Source organism: Zingiber officinale, chromosome 7A (assembly GCF_018446385.1).
Source record: "Zingiber officinale cultivar Zhangliang chromosome 7A, Zo_v1.1, whole genome shotgun sequence".
Classification (NCBI taxonomy): domain Eukaryota; kingdom Viridiplantae; phylum Streptophyta; class Magnoliopsida; order Zingiberales; family Zingiberaceae; genus Zingiber; species Zingiber officinale.
The window spans coordinates 139,797,832-139,823,203 of NC_055998.1; the positions used below are offsets into that span (position 1 = coordinate 139,797,832).

Genomic DNA, 25,372 nt, shown 5'->3' on the forward strand with positions numbered 1-25,372 from the left:
TTATTTACTTACATAAATATCCATTGAGGATAGGAAACCAAACATAGATTAGGTATTTATAATTATTTGGGTGAAATTGAAGTCCTAGAATTGCCTTCACTGCCTCTTTCTCTGATCTTCTCTGCATCTCTCTCTCTCAAACCTTTTTTTCTTGCTCTCTCAATTCAAGTTTTCTCACTTGCTCTTGTGACCACACAGACAACTCTGATCGTCTAGATACTCTATTTTGTCAATCTAACTAGTACTTGATTCATAGTTCTCGTGTATCGATATCTTTTATTATTTGATGACATCTTCGTGCACTTACGGATTTACCACGACACACACGCATAATTATTAATTTCTTTAAAAGATCATTCTTTTAGTAAAAAAATGCTTAATATATTTTTTTTCCTTATTCCGCTTTAACTACTACAATAAAGTAGTTCCAACTTAATAAAAATTAATATATATTAAATATTAGTATATTAAAATAGTTCAAAATAATTTAATTAAATTTATTTTAATTTTTAAAAATTTATCAACAGTCATTTTAAAATTATTATAGTATTAAAAGTGACAAAATAAATTTTAAATTAATATAGTAGATATAATAATTTTAAAATTAATTTTAATAATTTTAATCATTTTTAAATAAATTTAATAAAATTATTAAAAATAGATATAACAATCTTCTATTTGTAATAATTTTGATTAGGTTAAATATTTTTAGTCTACATTAATATTAAAATAAAAACATTTTATGATGTAAAATATATTTATATTATTTTAATATTTTTAAGAAAAAGTAAACCTTTTAACTAAAATATCCTTTTTAATTTTTATCTTATTAATTAATTAATAATTACCGCATGAGATTAGAAATGACAATGGGACGGGGTGCAACGGGTTTACCATCCTGCCCTCATTCCTAGTTTTATTTAATCGGAAAATCTCTATTTTTAACTCCATGGAGATAAAATTATTATCCCCATCTCAATTTGCACTTTAAATGTCTATTCACTTAGCAAAAAAAAATTTCAATTTTCAACCCCTTTATCTTAATATAATAAATTAATTATAAACATTATATTATTATTATTATTATTATTATTATTATTATTATTATTATTATTATTATTGAAATAGATTTCAAGAGAGAGATAGTATCCCGAACCCATCTCCATTTTAAATTTTTCTCATAAGATCCGAATCTGTTGAAAAAATTGTCATCTCTACTTGAGATCATGAAAATTCGGATGTGAAGTTTGTGGGGATGTTTGAACTTTGAAGGGCCCATCAAAATGAATCTAATGCAAAATGGATCTAATGTTTTAATTATATTTTTTAAAAAAATATATGAAATTTATTTATTAAAAGTTTGATAAATCACGAATTTTGTTTGAATTTTTTTTTATCAAGCTAACGTGTAAATTTTATAATCTTTTATCAAATTATTTTATTTATTTAAAAAAGTATTAAAATTTATAATTAGTATTTAGATAAGTTAATAAACAAGTTGGGTAAAATTTAAAAGGTATCTACTTTTATAAAATAGGCAACAAAGTAATACCTTTTAGTTTATCATCAAAATAGCACTCCATCACCTTTTTAATTGTTTTTTTTTAAATACTGTTATTTTATATTATTATAACAACTATGATGACGGATAACTACTGCAATATAAAATATTTCAATTCTAATCAATATTAATAATATTATCTTAAGGTATTGCTAATGCTATATCATTAAAATATCTATTATTTTATCAAAAAAAAAAAAATATAAGATCCATTGTCAGATACTCATTATAATATTTTTTTTTTCATTCACATTCCTTTTAAATTAATATGAATTCCACAATCCACTCAATCATCTTAAAATTATATTATATTAAATAAATATTTTTTAAAATATTTAAATTATTATTATTTTTAATAATAATCTTACTTTTTAAACTTTATAATTTTTTAATAAATAAAATTTGAAAACTAAAAAAAAAAATACACATAGGGTGAGCAGCCAAGGGCCGGCCCACCTCACCTTTGCTTGAACGTGTTCAAGCAAAGGATGTTATAACATCCTTTTCCCAATGCTTTTCAGATGCTCTTATAATAATTATTGTTCATAACTATTATACTCTAAAGTCTAAACATTTCATTTCTAATTAACACTAATCAATACTTCGTAACTGTTACAATAGGAATACTTAATTTCTGATCAAAATTATTATATCATACTAGTTATGAGATTACAAACTATTATAATTGTATAGTAATTATGTATAAACTACAATCTCATACTTGTTATAACTCGATAGTAGTTATGATCCTGTAATTATTATAATAATATTAAAATAAAAAATAGATCTAAGCAGAATGAGATACTAGCTATTCAATTGATAAATGAAAATGTGATGTCTTATACTATTCCAATAAAAAACTGACGCTCTTTCAGTTTTTACTCAAATAAGTTTAAGAATCCATTATATTTACTCATTTACAATCCTATTTAGTGAAGGCATTAAATAGGCAAGTAATAATATGAGTCTACTCTATAGTGAAATCGATCAAGCTCAAGTTATTTTGGATGCCAACGATAATGTCAAAAATTATATCTGACAGCTCCGCATCAGAGCGGATGAATAGCTCACTTGTTTCATCGATAATGAGTTTTTATAGTGAAAAATGATCATAAATGAGTTGAGTTGAGTTAAATTTTAGGGTGTTTAAACTTATTTGATAAGATGATTAAGCTAAGTCGAGCTGAGCTTAAAATGACCAAAGTCTTTGAAATGATTGTTTAAGCTTGACTTGATTTATTTTTTATGAGCTGGAGTTTATTTAAAACTTGGCTTGAGCTTGGTTCGTTTAGATATTATCGAGCTCTCAATTCAAGTTTGTTTGATTGTTTAAAATTTTTAATTATTTGATTAAGTATTAAGCTTGATAATTCAAACTTATTTGTTTATTTTATTATTTATTTAGCATATTGATAAGTGTTTTATTAATAAATATAGTTCATGAACATGGTTCACAAACGTTGTTCACGAACATTGTTTATAAATGTTATTCATGAACGTTAACGAGCTGAACACATATGTATTTAACATAGCGTTGTTTGTTTAGTTTAACAAGATATTCAAAGTTGTTTGTTAATTGATCTTGTGTATATTAAACGAATATAAACATGCTCTTATCAAGTCGAACACTAAACTTGTTCATGAAGACTTGGTTCATTTACAACTCTAAGTGGAAAACACAATGCAAAGCTCCCCAATGCTAAAATGAAGGATTTACTTGGTATCCACCTAACGAGGTAACTAATCCAAGGATCCACACACGAGCACACTCTCCACTATGAAAACAACTCCTTATCGGAACAATCTGGAGGTAGAGAAACTCGTACAACTCAACAACAAAGATACAACTAAAAATAAGAAATAAATACAAGAATCAAACCTCTTCTTGCTTAGTCTCTTGTCGATAAATGACCCTGTCCGGAAACTGAGTTAGACGGACCGTCGGGTGAGGTGGATGAAATGTTGACCGAATCGCTATAGCCCGTAGGGGGGTATGCTGAGATGGCTTCAATGTTGACCAAGTCATTAGAAGTCCTCTCAACGCTACCTACAGCCAGCGACCGGGGTCGCCCCGGTCCCTGGTACCATGATGCTCAAACCAAATCCAACGAATATTTAAGGAACAAACTAATAGTAGAATAACGAAATGAATGTAAAATGAGTACAGTAACGTACCCTGGCCCAGGGGGCGCCCTCTACTGGATCGGTGAACTGGTCAGGACGCTGCTCGAATTGTCGTGACCCAGAAGAGTAGATGACTTTGAGCAAGATGAAGAGCTGGATCTGAAAACACCTAGTTGAATGCGGCTTGGATCCGGAAGATGACATGTAGGCCAAGACTTAGCAGCAACATGTAGACTAGGATATGACATCGACACGCAAGCCAAGATCTGACTTTGGTACGCAGGCCAGGATAGGACATCGGCACATAGGTTGGGATATGGGATCGGCACGCAGGCCGGGATACAATAACGACATGAAGGCCAGAACACAATAGTGAGGTGCACTACGGTTGTAGCTCAGGGGAGGTTGGATCGCATCAACAACGCCTGACGACGTGGATCGAGGGTTGGATCTGCGTCGGACCTAAGGACAAGGGCACTGGACAATTGGAGTCGGATCTGGAGACGGGGCTGCAAGCAGCGGCAATGGCACTATAAGGTTGGTTGAGGCGGTGGGTCGGCCGGTGGCTGTCGCTGGAGATGGCGGCGATGACCTCCCGTTGGAGGCTACGTCGGCGTTGGGCTATTCACTAGGACTGCTAGCGAGAGGAGCTATCGACGAGAGGAGTGGCAGAGGGAAGTGGCTACTGGCATCCGTAGCGTCCAGAGGCGACGATGGCAGAGGTGTGCGTGAACGGAAGTGAGGGGGCGACCGCTCGCGGGAGAGGGAGCGGCAACGTCGGAGGTGGAGTCAACAACGTCTAGGTGGAGAGGAGAGGCGGCTGCTACTTTCGTCGCCTATGGTGTGCGTGAATGGGAGAAAGGGGGCAATCGCTCGAGGGAGAGAATGTTGCGGTGAGGGAGAGTCAGAGGCGGGCGGCAGCCTGACGACATTGATGACCTCAACGACGTCGGCCTGGAGAAGAGAGGAGGCATTGGGTCTCCTCCTCGTTCCTGTGGTGGCGACAACCCGCAAGAGAGAAGAGGGTAAAGCGATGAGTGAGATCTTGACGGCGTGAGGAGGGAAGCAGCGCGTTGGTGTCGACGACCTCAGCGGTGTCGGCGTTGAGGAGGAAGAAGGCGGCTCCAGGCGTCACGAGAGAGATATATAGAGAGAGAGGAGAAAGAGGGAGGAGGAGTGGCTTGCTGACGAGGATGGAAAAGGCGACGACGATGATGCCTCCTGGCTGGGGTTGCGACGGTCGCACACAACCAAGCCCCCCTCTTGCTTGTGGTGGCGGCGGGGGCCACCACCCCAAAACTCCCAACCCCCAAACCAGCCTCCTCTTCTCACGTGTCTACATTGCCCTAAAGGGCTGCTATAGTAAAATGGAAAAAATGCCCCTACCCTCTCTATTTACCACATCAATAAAGATGCCTCTGGACTAGTTGGAAAGTGCAGAAACACTTGTCTTCCAAACTCAAGGTCTAGTGAATAGTAGTGGAGAAGAATTGTGTGAGAGTTCTATGTGCAATCAATTAACCCGATCGATTATGCTACCTTCTGCTTAATCGTGAAAAAGATTGTAAACGATTAAGCTTCTTTGCTTAATCATTTACCACAACTTTTGTTTTGAACAAAAGATTTCTTAAGCGACTACCTTAATTGCTTAAGATGTATCTAATCGATTAACCTGATCGATTCAACACCTTTCTATGTATTCACGAAATCCTGATTTAAGCAATTACCTTAATTGCTTAAGAGGGCGTCATCGATTAGCCTAACCGATTCCGTTCCCTTTTGTGCTTTCACGAAGAACAGTCCTTAAGCGACCTACTTAATCGCTTACCATGCCTAAGCGAGTACCCCAATCTTTTGCTTTGCCAAATCAATTGTTCTAATTGATTTGGCAACCCTAGCTCCAAAACCTGAGTCCTAAGGTTCCTTTCCCAACATCTAGTCAACCGTGACCTGTCGGGAATACTCATTGCCTGACATTTGATCACCCTTAACCCAGTGGGACTTTTCCACCAAGTGTCCGGTCAATCCTTTGACCCATTTAGACTTTTCTTCTCGTGCCAAGTGTTCGGTCCTCTATAATCCACTTTGACTTCCAAACACAGGTGTCCGGTCAACTTCTGACCCACCTGGATTTTCCAATGTTTGGTTTCACTCACTAGGACTTTTCATCACCTAGCTTCTCTCACTAGAATTTTCTCAATGTCTAACTTCGCTCACTAGGACTTTTCTCATTACCTAGCTTCACTCACTAGGATTTTTTCACCTGGCTTCGCTCACCAGGACTTTTTCCATTTGTCTAGCTTCACTCACTAGGACTTTTCACCTAACTTCGCTCATCAGAATTTTCATCTGTCTAATTTCACTCACTAGGGCTTTTCACCTGACTTTACTCACTAGAATTTTCATCTACCTAGCTTCACTTATTAAGACTTTTCACCTGATTTAATTCATCGGAACTTTTCCCACCTGACTTCACTCACTAGGATTTTTATCTGCCTAGTTTCACTCACTAGGACTTCTCAATTGGCTGACTTCACTCACTAGGACTTTCTCAACTGTCCGGCTACACTCACCGGGACTTTCCAATCTACCTGGCTTTACTCATCAAGACTTTCACACAAGTGTCTGGTCAACATTGACCCACTTAGATTTTATTCTTCTGCCAACCTTCCTGTTGGACTGGCCCTTGCCTAACCTCCAATTAGGACTTTCCTAGTCAAGTATCCGGTCAACCTTGACCTACTTGACTTCTGGTCAACTTTTAACTGTCAATCTCCTATATGGACAATTGTACTAGTAATTTTCATATATTATCAAATATCGAAACTCAAACATCAAGACTCAAACTTAATCAATCTGATCAACTTTGACTAAAAAAAATTATCACTTAACCATATCACAACTTATAAAAAAAAATAATATTGATAAAATAGTAGGAAGACTCTTAATCAAAAACTAAAATTGTTGATCATGTCCGAGAGTCGAGGCGATGAATGTTGGGGGTGTGACGCTCCTGTTGACAGTTGGTGGACTTCTCGTCAGTGAAACCTACAACCACAGCAACGTCAGTGCCGAGTTGGGGAGGGGTTTCCCGACGATGACCCTTCGACGCTCAAGTCAACCACCGGCGATGTAAAAGAAACGAGGAAGCAAAATGACAGGATAACTGTAGCTACAGTAGAGATTATACATACCTCTGTCGAAGCTTGGGGGTCTTTATATAGGACTCCCGGGGAGTGCGTGCATACTTCTCGAGATGTGCACGCTCCTCAAAGCATACCCTAAAAAAATATGTCAGAAAAGCGTCCCTGACACCATACCTCAATGACCCGGGCATATCCCTGATATGATAGTAGAAGTTTTCGTCGTACGATCCTCTACCTGTGCATGCCGTCAACCATGCCGTTTGTTGGTGGCGTGAGTCCCCATAAGGATATCGGCTGATCCTCCTTTTGTCTGTCAGTGGACTGAGCGGGGTGATCGGTCAGCGAGTCTAGCCTTTTGGCCGAGCGGAGTGACCATTCGGCATGTCTGGCCCTTTGACCGAGCGGGGTGGTCGCTCGGCCAATACTCCACTGTTCGAGCTATATATCTAGGAGTGATCGCTGGTTCTGAGCCTCAATGCGAGTCCGAGCGGGTTGGCCACTCGATGTGTATCTTGTTCTGAGCGTCGGAAGCTCGGTATGCGACCGAGCTATGGTAATCATCTAGTTGATATCAACTCAGCTGTCCTTCGAGCCGATCGAGCGAGTGGGTCGTCCGATCGGCCAGCGGTACGAGATCGGCCAGCGGTACGGGGCGTTGATTAACTTGACTTTGATCTCCACCATATCATTGACCACCCTGCTGACCGGGTCCCTCTTCATCACCGGATCAATAGTCAATAATTTTTTTTTCTTGCGTTTTTTATTCTTATTTTTTTATAAAATAAATATGATTATAAAATTAGAATAATAATAATAATAATAATAATAATAATAATATAATTTGTTTTATTCTAAGTCCAAAATTCCTCTTACAAAATAGGTAGTCGTCTCACAAACATTATAAAACAAACCTGTTTTATTTGTGATGTACCGATCTTAAAATAAATAGGTATCATTATATATGTAATTATTTATAGCCGCCGCAATTTAATCAAAGACCTTTTTGACCGGGAGCGGATGAGATGGTACGAAGAAGAGGGGGGGAAGTTAGCAGGAAGTTTCCTAGGATTATGCTCTCAGTCTGACTTAAAAAAAATAGTCAAGAAAAAGGGACATGCGATAATACCTGAGTTATTTTCTGAGCATTTTGACTTATGTTCTTGGATATTTATTCCACCAAGCACGTAGTCCTTGTGCTCGGATTCAAGTTGCACCGAGCAGCCAGTCCCGATGCTCAAATAATCTAGGTTCCATCGAGCATAATGCTCAGATCCAAATTTCACCGAGCATCCAACTCTAGGCTCAGATCCAAGTTCCACCGAGCATCCAGCTCCGGTGCTCATATCTAAGAAATTTCTTAAATCAATTAATGTACGAAATTACTTGTATTTAATTTATAGTTTTTATATTATTATATTTACATTAGGCGTTGACTTTTAGTAAAGACGATGACCTTCATTTTATCCTATTCACATGGCGGCGCCGCCGCGCGCAGAACAAGTCGAGCCTTCAATGGAGTCTTCATGACGACCACGAACTCCTCCTTCTCGGCCATGTCCACCTCCTCCTCCAATTCCGCCTTCCACTCCCACTTCCACACCAGATTAGCCACCAAGTACCGCAGGTGGAGCATGGCCAGCGCCGCCGCCGGGCACGCCCTCCGCCCCGCCCCGAACGGCATCATTCGCATCTCCCTCCCGCTCAGCGCCGCCTCGACCCCTTCCTCTTCCCACCTCTCCGGCCGGAAGGCTTCAGCGTCCTCCCATGATTCCTCCCACCCCACCCCTGCCGCCTCAAAGATAATCTGCGCGGTCTTCGGTATCCGGTACCCGGCCAACGTCGCCCCCTCCGCCGTCGCCGTGTGTGGAAGCAGGAACTTCGCCGGCGGGTGTCTCCGCAGCCCTTCCTTGACCACCGCGTCCAAGTAGGGCATCCTCTCCAAATCCTCCTCTGCGATGCCCACTCTTCTTCCTCCGCCCACCACCGTCCCCATCTCCTCCACCAGCTTCGCCTGGATGTCCCCGTGCTTCACCAAATTGGCCATGATCCACTCCAGCGCCGCCGCCGTGGTCTCTGTTCCTGCATCGAGAAACTCCCCGCAGAGCGCCGCGATGTCATCCTCCCCGAGCGTCTTCCTCAGCTCGTCGGCTTCAAGCTCCAGGTCCAGGAGCGAGTCCACGTAGGATTCCACGCGTTCCCTTGGTTTCCCACGGTTTTCCCGACGAGCTTTGATGAGAGGGACAAGTAGCTCCCGTTGCTTCCCCTGCATCTCCGCCGCCGCCCGCCGCCTCCGCCAGAAGACGCGCTTCGTGATGCTTGGCGCCAACGCGAGGACTCCGAGCTTATCCATGAAGAGCAGAAGGCTCCGCTGCGCGTTCATGATCTCCTCGATAGCTTCATCTTCTAGTTTTTCCCCGAAGCACATGAAGAGCAGCAACGCGAACAGGCCGAAGTGGAAGCTTTCTCTGACCACGGTCGGACCGCCGCCAGACTGCTGGCTCAAGCGTCGGACGAGGAGCTCGAGCGCCCACGCTCGCCCCTCCGCGAAGAGCGCGACTCGCGAGGGGTGGAGGACTTTGCCGACGAGGTTGAGGCGAAGGCGGCGCCACGTCGGGCCGTACCCCGCCGTGGAAATCCGGTGGAGGCCGCCGTCAAGGAAGCGGAGGGAAGGGGGAAGCCTGTAGCGGTCTGCGAACGCGCCGCCGAGCTCGACCAGGGCCTCGTGCGCGAGGGCGGGCCCTGCGACGAGGACGACGGGGAGCGATCCAATGCGGAGGTTGACGACGGGGCCGTACCGGGCGTGTAGCTCCCTTATCGGATCCTTGGCTTCGCCGGAGAGAAACAGCCGGTGCCAGAGAAACCAGGGGATGGTGCCGAGGACCGGCACAGCCGGCGGCCCGGGTGGGAGCTTTGCTACTTCATTGTTTGGCTTAGAATTGAAGTAGACGAGGAGGGAGAAGACGCCGGCGATGAAGCAAAGTGAAAGAGGGATGAGTAAGGAAACGGGAAGGGCCTCCATTTAGTCTGCTTCCTGTTTGTCGCCGGTGTATAATGGCAACACTCTTATACTCTCGTTTCTAGAGGGGCAAAAGAGTACTCTTATTTTCCTTATCTCCTAAAAAATCATTTTTTAAAAAAATATTAAGAGTATCGCCCCACTTAAAATTATAAAATTTAATCTGGTCCGAAAACCAAAAAAAAAAAAGATTAATTAAAAAGTTAATTTTGATGTTAACTAAATAAAGACTCCTTGCGGGATTAGATGATTCTAATTGATCTTGCGTGTTAAAAGAAGTATTAACAATCGGGTCAGGGAAGAGGTCCTGACACAGACACTCTTGTCGGAGATCATGGACTGGCTATGAGGGAGGTGGATAGCGGATCACCGAACTCTTTTACTTCCTATAGATGTTAGTACGACCGAATACAAATACTAACAAATACAAAAACTAAGACAATAAGGAAGAATGCAAACAATTACATGACGATTTACGTGGTTCAGAGATAAAGCTCCTACTCCACGGCTGTCTATAAGGTGGACTATCCCTATCCATCAGTGAATTAGCCCCCGACAAATTCCGGCTACCTCAAACCTCCTTGTGTGTAGAGAAATCTCACCATAACTCTTACCACGACCTCTTAGAACATAATGAGCACTTGAGACTTTGATGACTACTAATTATGGTTAACCACCACTAATTTCGTCACCTTGGCCAGTCATCCCAAACTCCATCTTATAGAGCTTGGGAAGAAACAACCTTGCTGTTTACCGTTACCAGTCGACTGGTACTATCCCAACGGTACTCTAACGACTCTTTACCAATCGACTAGTGCTTGTACCAGTTGATTGGTCATTGTACTAGTCGACTGGTCCTTGTACCAGTGGACTGGTCCTTGTACCAACCGACTGGTCCCTACTGTTCGGGCACAAAAACTCTCTGTGCTCTGCCCAGTCAACTGGTCCAAATACCAATTGTCTGGTAAAACCTTAAATCTAGAATTTTCCTTTCCGAGTGCATTTCTCTCGCACTCGGACTCTCACGACTCACTTGACTCTTCATCACAGCCTTGACCTCTTGCCTTCAAGCCTACTTTCTTTAGCTCTCATCTCTCGGATGAATCCAAGCCCGCGGCTCATCCCAATGTCGTCCTTTGCATATACCTCAAAGTCATTTCCCTCGGCTCTTGTCTTTGCTGCCTTGTCCATAGTCCCTCGGATGCTCTATCATTCACGGGATCCAAAGCCATTAAGCTGAGTCATATGTGTATCATGCAAACCTGCACAATTCAAATACACATATCAAATACAAGGGTGAACATAACTTAAACTTTTTGCCCAAATATCAAAACACATGGTTACACGAACCCTCAAGATTGCATCCAACAACTTCGACGTTCAAGTCAATGATTGGATTGAAGACAAGGAACAATAGAATCAATAGTATAACGGTGGCTATGAGCATGTGAAATTATGTAGCATCGCATACTTACGCCTGTATATGGAAACCTCTTTTTATAGTATTACTGTTTATGCATGAATCTCGAAGCGTTTTCAAAAAAGGACAGACCATAAAGATGCTCTAACATCTTTCTCAAAATGGGCCCATAATTACTGTATTTGTCACAAAAGAAGCTTTTACCGTACAACTTGAACATACAATATTCTCTGTTTTCCTTGGCACAAAATGTCAAAAAAGAATATTGAGCTAGTAAACCATTAATGTGCTACGATGATAGGTCGACTAAATTCCCTTCACTGTTCGATTCGACCTTGCTTTCGGAGGGAATCGACTCTGATAAAGGATGTTGACCACCTTTAGGATTCCACTCGGCTAGGAAGACTAGTCTGCTCGAATCGATCAAGAAGAGTGGTGGATTGGCTAGGAAAAGTGGCAAATCGATCAGAGTGACGGATCGACCATGAAGAGTGGCGGATCGGCCAAGAAGAATGACGGATCGGCTAAGAAGAATGGTGGATTGGCCAGAGTGGTTGATCAACCATGAAGAGTGATGGATTGACTATGAAGAGTGGCAGATCGGCCAGGATAGTGGATCAGTCAAGAAACGTCATGGATCAACCATAAAGAGTGATGAATTGACCATGAAGAGTGGCAGATCGGCTAGGGTAGTGGATCAGCCAAGAAGAGTGACAGATCGGTCAAAGTGGCGAATCGGCCTTGGAAGAGTGGCCGGATGGCCGATCGACTTGGCAGGTCAGCATTGAAAGAGTGACGGAAAAAGTAGGTCAGCATTGAAAGAGTGACGGATCGACTAAAATGATGGATCAGTCCAGAAAAATGACAGATCAACCAGAAAAAATTAATGGATCAGTCAGAGTAATGGATTGATCATCGGTTTTCATAAATCGACTAATGGAGTCAATCAGGAACATAAGATTATTAACCTTCCTTGACTTTCTCACAAGTAAATCTACCAATTGGACCTTCTCTACCTATCGGCCAGAACCACTATAATACTAATTTTTTAAAAACAAAATTACACTCCTCTTACTTTCTATCTTACAAAAATAAAATAAGATGATATCGATTTTTAAAATACAACAACGTAGTCATATTGATTTATATAGTATAAAAATGGTATTAATTTTTAAAATCTAGTACCACAGTTACTCACTAGTCTTTGAAATGCAGCCCAAATGGTGATGATTTTCAACTGTAGCACTTGAGTAATTAACGGGAGAGCTAAAATAGAAAATAAATATACTTTTTAAAAAAATCTAAAAGTTAATTAAGAATTCCACAACCAAAAGTATGTATTTAGGCGATTACCATTTTTTAAAAACATTTCTATTTTTCTAAAATATTAAAATAATATGTTAAAATAACTTTGATCAAAATTACTGATGTGACCTTTTAATTTTTTTTTAAGGATAAAGTATACGCTAGGACTTCAACTAGTTAAGAAAAAACTGGAGTGCATTGTGACGCCAGTTACTCTGCATCTGATGAATGAATGAGCCAAGCTCCTTGGAGACGAAGCAACTTTGTGGCAAAGTAAACTCTGCTGATGGCATCTCCTGAATTCAAGGAATAATTTATAATAAAAAGTAATTGTAACTTATCTGTGCGATCTATTCGTTGGGTTCTATCAGTCTGACCAGATCAACCGATCAACTTAGATCGCCTAGACTAGACGACACACTTGATCGACCCTGGCTGAGTAAATGTAGGAGAGACTAACTCTCCTAGTATAGGAAGAGGAATGATATGCACAGAAAAATATTTTAAAGAAATGTTAAAGGATAGATTAAATTTATGATCCATCATTTTATTTTAGATGAATTCCATTATTTTACGTATCTATTCTTAAATATTTACTTGAGATTCTATTCTTGAATATTTTCTTGAGAATTTCATGTGTGCATATCATTACTCTTTCCTGTAGGAATTTGGAAGGAAGGGCAGTTCAATGCGTCCCTCTTCCAGACATATCTTTCAGAGTGTGCTACTGACGGTCAGATCAACAACCCCTCCAGAGTTGCAGTGCATCACTATTGAAGGAAGCAAACATAACAAACCCTCAAACATCAAGAATATCTTAACTCTGCAACTTATGCAACTTATCTGTTATCTCGACCTCGGCAAGAATAATGGTGGAAGCTCATCTTACAGTTCGGCAGAAAAAGACAGATGAAAGTATGGAACTCGAGGAATAAAGGTATGATGGTACAAAAGATAAATACATTCGTCCCAACATCTCTATCAACCCGTCTCAAGATCAACACGAAAAAAGTAAATCACGAATGACTATTAGCCTTTGGAATAGTGACTAACACATAAGGAATATATTTATCTCGACTTTGTCGAGATTCGAATCCTATGTCTCATGATGACAACACCTCATATACTAATCACTAGACCGTTCTAAAGAGACTCGAGTAACAGAGGCATGTTTCATGCGCAGGAGAAGAGAATGAGTGATAGCAGCAGGAGAGAGTGAGTGGTAGCAGCACTTGATCTGATTTTTATGCCACTTCTCCTAGTAGAAACAAATTTATGCTAAAATTAAGAGTAATTTAGATATACAATGAGAAAAGGAAAAGTGCATAATTTGATTATTTTTTAATCAAAATAGTTTCATGAGACACAATTTCGTCTAGTATTGAAGTTCTAACAGAAATGATCATCCAATATTACAAAGAGTCCAATATGCATTAACCTTACTAAATTTGAGACTGTAGATACAAAAGTACCAAGAAATCAAATATTATGGTGAATCACTAAAAACTATGACACTTATCACATTTATACGAGTCAATTAAACAACTTAAAAAAGGATTATGCAATCAAAAAATTATTAAGTACTTCATACTGCTGTTCAAAAACAAATAACTTGTTCATTCTCAGTTACCAAAAACATGTCACACTGCAACACAAAGGATAGTTTGTTGCATAGCTCATTCAATTTGCTGGAGAACTTGAAAAAACCTCACGGCTACAACACCTGAATAGGTAATTGCTAAAGAATCGTTAGCTGAACAAAACAGCAGCAATGTGTGCATTGTACTACAGGAAGTTTTAAATAACAGTTCACAAGTTATACCAAGTAGCACAGTTTGCTGTTGGATATTGTGGAGTGCAGAAGCAACAGAAAACGAAGTGTTTGTTAATAGGCAAATACCGCAAGTGAAGTGAGAACTCATGTTAGAGTATGAAATTGTTAGAATAGGATAGAGCTTTGTTCGGTTGTTAGGATTGTAGTATTGTTCTGATACTGATTGCTAAGAATACAATGCCTCGGATAAAAAGTGGTAAAAACACAGCCAACAAAAGTTCATGAAATAATGAACATAGAGAACACAGACAACAGACAAGAAAAAGAGATGAGATTAGATGGGTTTGATTGTACTTGAGTCAACAAGCTATCTATGTTCATTAGCCCACTAAACCTCTTAAAAAGGTGATGTTTCTTAGCAACATCAAAACTTCAATGACTATTCATCTTGAAACTGATATTGATATTTCAATCACACCTAAGCAAAAGAGAAAATTGATTCTTTATTTGTAATCATATCAGCAATTAGTGCTAAAAAAATATATTTAAATACTCAACATTATCTTAAGTTCACAACATGCACTCTTCCAATTTACATAAAATCATCTTATGTGAAAACACTATCAATGTACATTTTTCTCCAGAGTTTAAACATTTGAAAAGGGCATATATTTTATTGTGGTGTTTTCACTAACAAAATATCTTATCCATACTCAAGAATGTGACAAATTGCAACAGATGTTACTAGTAAAACTGAAGCTAATCTAAAAGTTGACTTTTGCAGTGATTTTAATACCATTTATAGGAAAACAAATAACCAATACTGTACAAAAGTGAGAGAGTTGAGTGCAAAATACCTTAAATCATATATAAAGGACCATGCAATCATACAGTTCATAAGAGTTAACATTCAGGGAAAGGGGCTACCTTCTAAAGTATATTTGTGTCTGTTATAATCTTAAGGGCAGCTTTATTCATCCTGAAAATGTATGCCAAGTTAGAATAAAGCAGTAACATATATATGAGTTACTAATCTATGTGAGATTAGGAATACCCAATTGTACATAAGTATTCATCATATTGCCATAACATTTTATTAAAATTAATTGACAAAAAAAGGTGCAACATGCATTATGCTAAAGATCCAAACAATAGATATGGATCACTATTGGAGTATAAAATAGAGCATTCATCTAATACCAGTGCTTAGGCACTTCATGTGCCGTAGTACCCTTGTCAAATGCAACACTCCAATTCAGACACTTTCGCCTTGACTGTACACATGTAAGAACTATCATATATGAGATCTCGGACATCTAGATCATATCTATGTTGGATATGCATACCCAAGCTGATAACACAGGTATAGGACTCGAGTAACAATTTTGTTTGTCAAAATACTACTAAGATGACACCTCTACAAGTATATTGGATTGACACGCTAAGATGGCAATTTTTAAAGATGCGCCGTCTGTTCTCAAATAGAAAGCTACACATCTATTGGACATCAAACTTTCCAAGGGTCCTTTAGAATCTAGCTATGCTGCTGAGAACATCAGAAATGTCATCACTGATGTCTTTGCCTTGAATGACATAGAAAGATCATGGGCGACCTCTGATGTTTGGAATTGATAAAATGGAATGGAAGTAACAGTGTGATTCAACTAATAATCTTTCATTCGCCTGCTGCCCTCATGTTGCTGTTTTGCCCATAGGTTGATTGATGTACTCCTTGGTTGTGACTAATCAATTCCCAATCCAAAAATGTATTATAGGGGCAGAAGGCATGGGATATCTTTAACTATTTACGTTTTAATATATCTAGTAGGCGCTTGGTCTTTCTAGGATCCAAGAAAAATATGTAAGTGAATCTTAAACATATAGATGAACCATATGGTCCATATCCAAATCTTACTTTTGCAGGGAACACAGCAAAAATGGCTTTCACATCTTCAAAAATATCATCAATGGGCTTCATAGCATCAATCTGCAAATGCTTCAGACCATCAGTTCTCAACATATTCTCAGGGAGACATATTTGTTATTGCATGTCCAAATTGTTGATGGGAAAAAATTATAAAATAGCTGTATAAATATAAGATATTCACATGGTTTGATTAAATTGACAAATGATTTACTAAAAGTAACTAATGACCAAAAAGGTGATCAAGAAATATTGACCAAGAAGAAAGTCAGCCAAATGGATTAGTCAAAAGAAATATTAGAGTATTATGGGAAATGAAATGATAACCCATACCAATCAAAAGGAACTGAAAATGAAAATGGGAATTTTGAAAGGCGCCTAGTAGGAAACAAGTACTTCAACCAACTGTCAGAAGAGAACAGGTCATGGATACCTTTCGAACTTTGCCCTTCTGGTCATAATACTCAATCACAGGTAAACTAGATTCAATAAAAACTCTGAAACGCTTCCTTATTGTCTCAATGTTATCATCATCTCTCCCCTGAATCATACAGCAAATTAGTATAAGATTAAATGTGGCAGGAAGAAAAATTGAAATCAAATGATTAAACCTGGTTGCGACCTAAAAGTCGCTGTTCCATCTCCTCCTCTGAACAATCAAAGAAAAGTATAAATTCTGGCTCAAGTTTTGTCTGTGATAACAAAGAGAAAATGAAGGATAAAAACAAGTGCAAAGAAAGCTAGAGATAATCATGAAGCTACATGCAAAGTATTGACTTACAACATTCTCAAAAGTAGCACGGTTCTCTTCATTTCGAGGAAATCCATCAATTAGGAACTTGTTGTTTCCACTCTCAAGGATAGCCTTTTTTAAAAGCTCAACTGTAACCTCAGAAGGGACAATTTTACCTTCCTTTATCATGTTTGAGATCATGGTACTGCAAAATGTATTAAGGATATATATGAGACAAACCTTCCAACCAACAGAGCAAAAGGTTGAGATGGAATATGATAATTTATAGGAACATATCACACTTGTATGACTTTGAAGAAAAGAGTTGATAATAACTAACAAGCTCTAGTTGAAAGTTGAAACTACAAAACCCCATTTATAGACAACGATACTGATGAAAATTTGGAATAATAATGTTCCATTTTAGACTCTTAGGAAGCCTTTAGCATACTTTCCTAGTCAAAACAACATAATTTGGGATATCAAACTATTTTTTGGCTAAAACAAATTGATGGCTCATTTCAACTCAATGAAAATTTTACATATATCTCTCTTCTCATGAATCCTCTAGCATTAATTTTTCTATAAAACAAGTGAGTTTAGAGCATCAAAATAATTTGGAATAACAGGACTTTAATTCCTAGACCAAGGTTAAAGTAAGGGGCATGAAGTCCTCCAAAAAATCTGCCTAATGTAGTAGGAGATAGAGCCCAATGGTCTAAAAGATCCATATATCAGACCCCACCTAGTGGGATAAGACTTGGTTGTTGTTATTGTTGAAAGTAAGGGGCATGAAGTCCTCCAAAAAATCTGCCTAATGTAAATGGGGCATTCTTAAGCACAAGTTGTATTTCTACAGCACATGTACCTACATTGCGTTCAGGTAAGATCAGGTTGAGATAACTCCAGTTGGCCACCCAAAATTGTTTTCTATCCAGTTATTTTGGAAGAATGTTTTCAAGTCCAGCTATGCCAACATAATCCTATTTAAATGATCAGGGATACAAGAGAATATATTAATATCAACAAGCAACACCTGCATAATACCTGAATGTACAGCATTTAAACAAGAAACATATTGACTCATACCCATTTTCTGAGCCAGATTTGATTTCTGCTCGCAGAAGATCACCAGCACTAAGATGAGTGAACCCAAAATTTTCCACAATTTTTGAACATTGTGTGCCCTTCCCACTGCCGGGGCCACCTGTTACATAAAATTTAAACAACAAAGGAAGAATAACCCAATAGAGAAAGGAAGTTGACATTAGAAGATCTAGTCACTGAATTTATGCAAATTAAATCAGAATAAAATATCAATTATAAATTTCATGACACAAGTTATAAAAACAAAGAGATGCTTATAAGTAAGCACTAGAAAGTATCACATGATCACATCATCATGATACTGTATCTTATTTATTTTAGAGGTGTATGTTCTATAAATCATCTAGGAGAAATAGCAAGGAGCTCTTACCTAACACAAAAACCACAGTGATCTTTCTGTCACCTGGAAAGGCTCCATTGCTATCCTGTATCTAAGGGGCAAACAAATCTCTATGAGACTACTTTATCAGAGTTAATCTACTCAAGAAAAAATGGACAAAAAATTATTAAATTGTGAATCAAGATATCACGATTAGTCCTACAACTGAAAAATGTCACCTTATTAGTAAAGTCACAAACAAGCCCAGGCAAGTTATCCTTGTACCATAGTTAGGAAATCAATTCCCAGTGGAAAATAAGTGAAGCTACAATGAAAAGCATTCCAACAAATAGATTCATAATTAGGTGAAATCAATGACTGTTACCATGCTTGAATCTGTGTTTGTCCCCATCACTGCAATGTTTTGAATGGCAAAATCTGCAAAGGCAAACTAATTTAGCCTATTTCAGCACAACTTAAGTGTATGACAACCAAAAGACATAAATAACCAGAAGAAAAGGCAACACAGTCTAAAGGCTTTAGAAATGGATTTTCTGCCTAGTGTCACTACGAAATTTACAGGATCACCAAGTGATACCGATGACCTACTAGGAAATTAAAAAAACGATTTTATGAGATTCTCACCATCAAATTTAGGAACAGAGACTATAACATTTGAAACCCATAGAACCTCTTTACAGGAAAACTATAAATAAATAAAATCATTGAAACAACAACACCAATTCCGCTATCCACAATAATATAACAAATCAGAAACATATATCTTGCAGCCAAAACCAACAAAAGAGCACATTGTCAACAAAAAATGATGTATGAAGATTCAACGGAAGCAAATCACAAGACCTACAGCCGCTCAAGAAGGCAAAACAGGAACCCAATATCAGAAAACGTCAGATCTTCAAATCAAAAATCCAGAAAGATCAAGCAAAGGAATCGCATCAAATTCTGTGACAATTGGTAGAGGCCAAAGAGAACGCGATCCGATACCTGAAAGCGATATCTTCGATTCCGAAGCGTTTCTCCTCCTCTGTTCGCACCGACGGTCGGAACCTGAAACGAAATCAAACTCGCGTAGGGAAATCGAAATCGAAACCGAAGTCGAGATCTCGGTCGAGAGGAAACAACGAAATCGAGAGGAACGAGTGCAAGGGTTTGGAGAGCGGCTAAGAACACTTCGAATACCCACCTCGGTGGGAATTCGATGATGACTTGGTCCCACACGCAAAATGTGGGGCCCACGTCACGATATTGACTTGACTAGAAAGATGAAAAAATAATCATTTTAATTATTACATACATATTTTAATGGATACAAATTTTAGCTCCAATCTTCTCTGTAAATCTAACTTTATAAAAAAAAAAAAAAAAATATATATATATATATATATATATATATAGATCCGCTATCTTAGCGGTCCCCCTAGTACCGGCCCCATAGATATGGAGGAAGATTCATGCAGGTACACAGGTCATAGGCGCATGGCGGGGTAAACCCCAGGTCGTCAGTTCCTGAGAATCGACCCCTGGTCATTACGCCAGATATACCATGCGCCCACCATCTGCGCTAATAGATATGAGGTTCCATCGTCTCGTCCCTTCGCAAGATTAATCGTTGACAAAAAAAAAAAAATCAATTTGAATGACCCCTTTAAGCCATATACTTGGAACCGAGAGTTGCCCTCGTGCCACCCTATAAATGTAGATTGCGTCGGCTTTGTCCCTTCGTAAGGTTGGTCGATGATCAAAAATGTCCCGACATCTAGGGTTACCCTTTGTCGGTCTATGGTTGTGCCATAAGGTTGGTCTCAAAGATTAAGCCATGCATGTGTATGTATAAATTGATTCAGATTGTAAAACTACGAATGACTCATTAAATCAGTTATAGTTTGTTTGATGGTATGCCCCTACTCGGATAACTATAGTAATTCTAGAGTTAATACATGCAACAAACTCCGACCTTTAGGAGGGATGCATTTATTAGATAAAAGGTTGACATGAGTTTTGCCCGTTGTTCTGATGATTCATGGTAACTCAACGGATCGCACCGACCCTCGTGCTGGCGATGCATCATTCAAATTTCTACCCTATCAACTTTCGATGGTAGGATAGTTGCTTACCATGGTGGTGACGAGTAACGGAGAATTAGAGTTCGATTCCGGAGAGGGAGCCTGAGAAACGGCTCCTACATCCAAGAAAGGCAGCAGGCACACAAATTACCCAATCCTGACACGAGGAGGTAGTGACAATAAATAACAATATCGGGCTTTTTTAGTTTGGTAGTTGGAATGAATACAATCTAAATCCCTTAACGAGGATCCATTGGAGGGCAAGTCTGGTGCCAGCAGACGCGATAATTCCAGCTCCAATAGCGTATATTTAAATTGTTGCAGCTAAAAAACTCATAGTTGGACCTTGGGTTGAGTCGATATGCCCGCCTTGTTGTGTGCATTGATTAACTCGTCCCTTCTGCCAATGATGCGTGCCTGGCCTTAGTTGGTCGGGTCGTGCCTGTGGCGCTGTTACTTTGAAGAAATTAGTGTGCTCAAATCAAGCTCACGCTTTGGATACATTAGCATGGGATAACATCATAGGATTTCGTTCTTATTATGTTGACCTTGGGGATTGGAGTAATGATTAAAAGAGATAGTCGGGAAGATTCATATTTTATAGTCAGAGGTAAAATTCTTGAATTTATAAAAGACGAACCACTGCGAAAACATTTGCCAAGGATATTTTCATTAATCAAGAACGAAAGTTGGGGGCTCGAAGACGATTAGATATCGTCCTAGTCTCAACCATAAACGATATCGACCAGGGATCGACGAATGTTGCTCTTAGGACTCCACCAGTATCTGATGAGAAATCAAAGTCTTTGGATTCCGGGGGGAGTATGGTCGCAAGGTTGAAACTTAAAGAAATTGACAGAAGGGCACCACCAAGAGTGAAGCTTGCGCTTTAATTTGACTCAATACGAGGAAACTTACCAAGTTCAGACATAACCAGAATTGACAGACTGAGATTAAAATTATTAGACAGATACTATAAATACTTTTATTTTATTATCCTCTTTCATTATATATTAATTTTTCAGGAATCTTAATCCATAGGTCTATAAATATGGTTCGATTAAAATTTATTTATGGACTTATTTCAACTCCTACATATTTATACATATTTATGCAGTACTCCAGAGTTTAAATATATTATTTTATATTTAAAAAAATCAACATCACAATAACACTAATGATATTTTATTTATGTTGTGATGTTAATTTTTTTTGTCAAAAATCAGCACAATAGCTGTGCTGTATGTTGAAGTGTTTATTTTTAAAAATCAACGTCACAGGATGCTAATGTTTAAAAGAAGACTCAGCGCGGAAGGGATAAAATAGGGATTAGGTGCTCCCTTTAAGAAAAATAAAACTTAGGCGCGCCCTTCAGGAATTCGACAATTTTAGGTGCCTCTTTGGGAAATTGTTAATAAGAAGCAAAACAAACGAATATATAAATAAATACAGTAGGGATTTAGTAAATTAACAGCTAGCTGAAGCCGTATCCTTCGAACTGCAGCCATGGGCGTTCCGCCGAGTTCCTCAGCCTTGTTGCCTCTCTTTTTGTCTTCTTCTCCTCTGTTCTTAGCCTTTATCGTCCTCCTTTGTCCTCCCGTGCCTCTCTCCACGCCCATAATTCACCTCCACCGCCTCATTCTGCACTCATGCACCAAACCGCCATGGCCGATCACTGTCCCTTCTTCCTTCTCCTGCTCCTCCTCCTTTTCCTTTTCTTGGCCGAAAGCGCCGACGACGAAGGCAGCATTCTCCTCCAATTCAAGTCCAAGCTTTCTTCCGACCGCCTTGGCGGGCCCCTCGCCGATTGGGGCCCCAGCAACGGTGCCGGCCCCGGCCCCTGCGCCGCCAATTGGACCGGCGTCCGCTGCAAACGTGGCCGCGTCTCGACGCTCCAGCTCGAGAACATGGGCCTCTCCGGCGACGTCAGCCTCGAGGCCCTCGCGGGCCTTCCGGACCTCCGATCCCTCAGCATCAGCAACAACAACTTCCGTGGTCCCATCCCCAACCTGTCCGCGCTGCCGGAACTCAAATTCGCCTACCTATGGATGAACCGCTTCTCCGGCGAGGTTCCCGACGGTATGTTTGCGGCCACGCGGGGGCTGAAGAGGCTGTGGCTGTCGCAGAACAACTTCTCCGGCAGGATCCCGAGCTCCCTGACGGCGCCCAGGAAGCTCAGCCAGCTGCGGCTCGACGGCAACCACTTCGACGGGCCCATACCGGAGCTCTGGCAGCCGGATCTCAACTTCGTCAACGTCTCCTACAACAATCTGCAAGGCCCCATCCCCGTCCGGCTCAGCGCCATGAAAGCAGCCTGGTTTGCAGGTGATCAACTCTCTTCCAGCACATTAAAAGAAACAAATTAAATACCATTTATCAATCTCATTTCCTATCTTCCTCAGGCAATCCTGATCTTTGCGGTGCGCCACTCAGTGAGGAATGCCCTAAACCATCAAAGAAGAAGCTCTCTTCCGGACTCCTTATCGCCGTAATACTGATAGCAGTAGCTGCCATCCTCGTACTCGTGGGACTGGTTAGCTTCTTCCTCCGCCGATGGAAGAAACCCACTGAAACTGTTGCAGCAACCACTACAATATCCAATCAACTCCAGACCAACAAGACCGCGACAATTAAGCATTTGGAGGCTGATCGGATGGAGCTCGGATTGGTCGAGTACCACCACCGACCGGCCGAGCCGACGGGCAAGCTCTCGTTCCTCGTGGAAGGGAGGGAGGACTTCGAGCTCGAGGACTTACTTAGAGCCTCGGCCGAAACTCTCGGCAATGGCAATTTGGGATCCTCCTACAAGGCCATCCTCCTCAGCGGCCAAACGGTCATCGTGAAGAGATTCAAGGAGATGAATGCGATGGGGAGAGAGGAGTTCGAGGAGCACCTGAGAACGCTGGGGAGGCTGTCGCACCCCAATTTGCTGCCTCTGCTGGCCTACTGCTACAGGAAGGAAGACAAGATGTTGATCACCAATTATAACCCCAGCGGAAGCTTGGCGCAAATGCTACACGGCAGTCACGGTCCTTCTCGAGTTTCGCCATTGAACTGGCCTCTGAGGTTAAAGATCATTAAAGGAGTAGCGAGGGGCCTCGCTCACCTGTACGAGGAGCTGCCCACGCTTATCGTTCCTCACGGCCACCTCAAATCCTCGAACGTGTTGCTGAATCCCCAATGCGAGCCCCTGCTCACAGACTACGCCCTCATGCCCATGCTCAACAGGGCGCTCGTTGCGGAGGCCATGGAGGGTTACAAGGCTCCGGAGTGCGCCGGCCAGCACGGAAAGCCTTGCCGGAAGAGCGACGTCTGGAGCTTGGGGATCTTGATACTAGAGATCCTGACCGGTAAGTTCCCGGCGAGTCATTTGAAACAGGGGAGAGCAGGGACGGACTTGGCGAGATGGGTGAACTCGGTGGTGAGGGAGGAGTGGACGGGGGAAGTGTTCGACACGAGCATGAAGGGCACCAAGAACTGCGAAGGGGAGATGCTGAAGCTGTTGCAGGTGGGAATGGCTTGCTGCGAGGTGGACGTGGGCAAGAGGTTGGAGTTGGAGGTGGCGATGGCGAGGATCGAGAACTTGAAGGAGAAGGAGAGTGATGCTGAGAATTCCTCCATTATCAGTGATGCTGAAGCGTATTCTTCCAAAGCAATGACGACTGAAGATGAAATCTCTTTCTCCATCAATAACTGAAGTGTGTTTCGGGCAATTGTGAGAACATGCTGCATGAAGATTTTGTGGTCAAGTCAAATTTGTTGAATTTCAGTTTGTTATAATCGGATTACTCTGGTGTTATAGTGAAGTTCGTAAAATAAAGATCAGTTTGAAGGATTTTTTTTTTCAGTATGTTAAACATTTATCTATTTGTGTAAAAAATATTGGACAAAAATCAAAGCCTTTTACCTTTTTTTATTTTTTTAATCATGAAAGTATCTCTTTCTCATCATTTTTAGCACCTCATTTTACCGTAACTGATGTATTATCATCTAACTATCCTCCAATTTATTATTTCCATATTAATATCTCCTGTGTCCTCCCAACTGAGTTACATGAATAATATAAATTCGCATGGTAACAATTATTGTTCGTAACAGTTATAATATAAATATAGTTGAATAAGATAAATTTATATTATATTCATTATAAAATTATAACTATCATAATACTATAATAGTCACGATTTAGTAATTGATACAATATAAATATTATTCAACAAATTAAATACGTATTATTAAGATTGTAGCAGCTACAAACTACTATAATATTATAATAGTTATAAATTTGTAGGGACAATAATATTCTAACTGTTATGATTTTGTACATGTTACAAATATGAATATTGTTAAACAAGAACTTCGTCTAACGCTGGATTTCATACATGTAGTGGGTGATAATAATACAGAACTTGTATGTATTTAAGGATAACCTTTTCATTTTATAAGGTAGCTGGTGGATGATCAGAACGTTTTTTTTTTATTGGAATTTGGAAGCCAAAAAGGAGTGTCCTTGATAATTCCAAAAAAAAATAAAAAATGAAATTCCTTTTAGTTTTTTAGAAAAATTCTAGACAAAATTTAAAATGGTATCCCTTATTATCCACTTTGTTTTTGTCATTTTTAAAAATAAAATAAAATAACAACTCGATAAAATAACCGTTATAACATACAACCGATTTAACTCAATCAAATATACTACATAGAGTATTATTATATCAAAATATATTCTACTAATTTAATCAAAATTATTTAAATTTAATTTAAATTATTTAATTAAAAAACACTTTAAAATTATTATAGTAGTTATGAAATAAGTATTAAGATTATTATAATAATTATGTTATAATTGATACTCA

General features: G+C 39.7%; 3 protein-coding genes across 10 annotated transcripts; 1 reads left to right on the plus strand and 2 right to left on the minus strand.

Annotated features, from left to right (window-relative positions):
- Nucleotides 1-7,991: 7,991 nt before the first annotated feature.
- On the minus strand, nucleotides 7,992-9,936 carry LOC122000568 (cytochrome P450 89A2-like). Its single transcript, XM_042554941.1, has 2 exons — nucleotides 8,285-9,936; nucleotides 7,992-8,176 (listed from the first exon to the last, which is right to left on the minus strand). The coding sequence occupies exon 1, from the start codon at nucleotides 9,848-9,850 to the stop codon at nucleotides 8,297-8,299; it is 1,554 nt and encodes a 517-aa protein (XP_042410875.1). The 5' UTR covers nucleotides 9,851-9,936; the 3' UTR covers nucleotides 7,992-8,176; nucleotides 8,285-8,296.
- Nucleotides 9,937-13,936: 4,000 nt separating this feature from the next.
- LOC122002870 (UMP-CMP kinase 4-like) lies at nucleotides 13,937-19,668 on the minus strand. 8 transcript variants are annotated; one of them, XM_042558227.1, is made up of 11 exons: nucleotides 19,438-19,668; nucleotides 18,815-18,867; nucleotides 18,669-18,707; nucleotides 18,481-18,535; nucleotides 18,093-18,210; nucleotides 17,052-17,208; nucleotides 16,882-16,962; nucleotides 16,704-16,811; nucleotides 16,262-16,333; nucleotides 15,274-15,325; nucleotides 13,937-14,295 (listed from the first exon to the last, which is right to left on the minus strand). In XM_042558227.1, the coding sequence occupies exons 2-10, from the start codon at nucleotides 18,839-18,841 to the stop codon at nucleotides 15,317-15,319; spliced, it is 666 nt and encodes a 221-aa protein (XP_042414161.1). In that variant the 5' UTR covers nucleotides 18,842-18,867; nucleotides 19,438-19,668; the 3' UTR covers nucleotides 13,937-14,295; nucleotides 15,274-15,316. The 8 variants fall into 8 exon arrangements, with proteins under 8 accessions (XP_042414161.1, XP_042414159.1, XP_042414160.1 ...); XM_042558225.1 differs by having other exon boundaries at nucleotides 18,481-18,541; XM_042558226.1 differs by having other exon boundaries at nucleotides 18,481-18,541; nucleotides 18,815-18,880.
- A 2,354-nt stretch (nucleotides 19,669-22,022) lies between these two features.
- Nucleotides 22,023-24,342, plus strand: LOC121999782 (pollen receptor-like kinase 1). The gene is made up of 3 exons (XM_042554419.1): nucleotides 22,023-22,081; nucleotides 22,246-22,841; nucleotides 22,919-24,342. The coding sequence occupies exons 1-3, from the start codon at nucleotides 22,023-22,025 to the stop codon at nucleotides 24,211-24,213; spliced, it is 1,950 nt and encodes a 649-aa protein (XP_042410353.1). The 3' UTR covers nucleotides 24,214-24,342.
- Nucleotides 24,343-25,372: the final 1,030 nt, after the last annotated feature.

What these genes read in the sequence shown, in the direction of transcription:
- LOC122000568 (XM_042554941.1), bottom strand. Translation starts at nt 9,850, where the DNA reads ATGGAGGCCCTTCCCGTTTCCTTACTCATCCCTCTTTCACTTTGCTTC.
- LOC122002870 (XM_042558225.1), bottom strand. Translation starts at nt 18,841, where the DNA reads ATGGGGACAAACACAGATTCAAGCATG. An exon ending in TTTGTGACTTTACTAATAAG is followed by an intron (nt 18,542 to 18,668) that starts GTGACATTTTTC and finishes TTTGCCCCTTAG; the next exon opens with ATACAGGATAGCAATGGAGC. An exon ending in CACTGTGGTTTTTGTGTTAG is followed by an intron (nt 18,211 to 18,480) that starts GTAAGAGCTCCT and finishes TTTATGTAACAG; the next exon opens with GTGGCCCCGGCAGTGGGAAG.
- LOC121999782 (XM_042554419.1), top strand. Translation starts at nt 22,023, where the DNA reads ATGGGCGTTCCGCCGAGTTCCTCAGCCTTGTTGCCTCTCTTTTTGTCT. An exon ending in TTTTTGTCTTCTTCTCCTCT is followed by an intron (nt 22,082 to 22,245) that starts GTTCTTAGCCTT and finishes CTTGGCCGAAAG; the next exon opens with CGCCGACGACGAAGGCAGCA. An exon ending in GAAAGCAGCCTGGTTTGCAG is followed by an intron (nt 22,842 to 22,918) that starts GTGATCAACTCT and finishes TATCTTCCTCAG; the next exon opens with GCAATCCTGATCTTTGCGGT.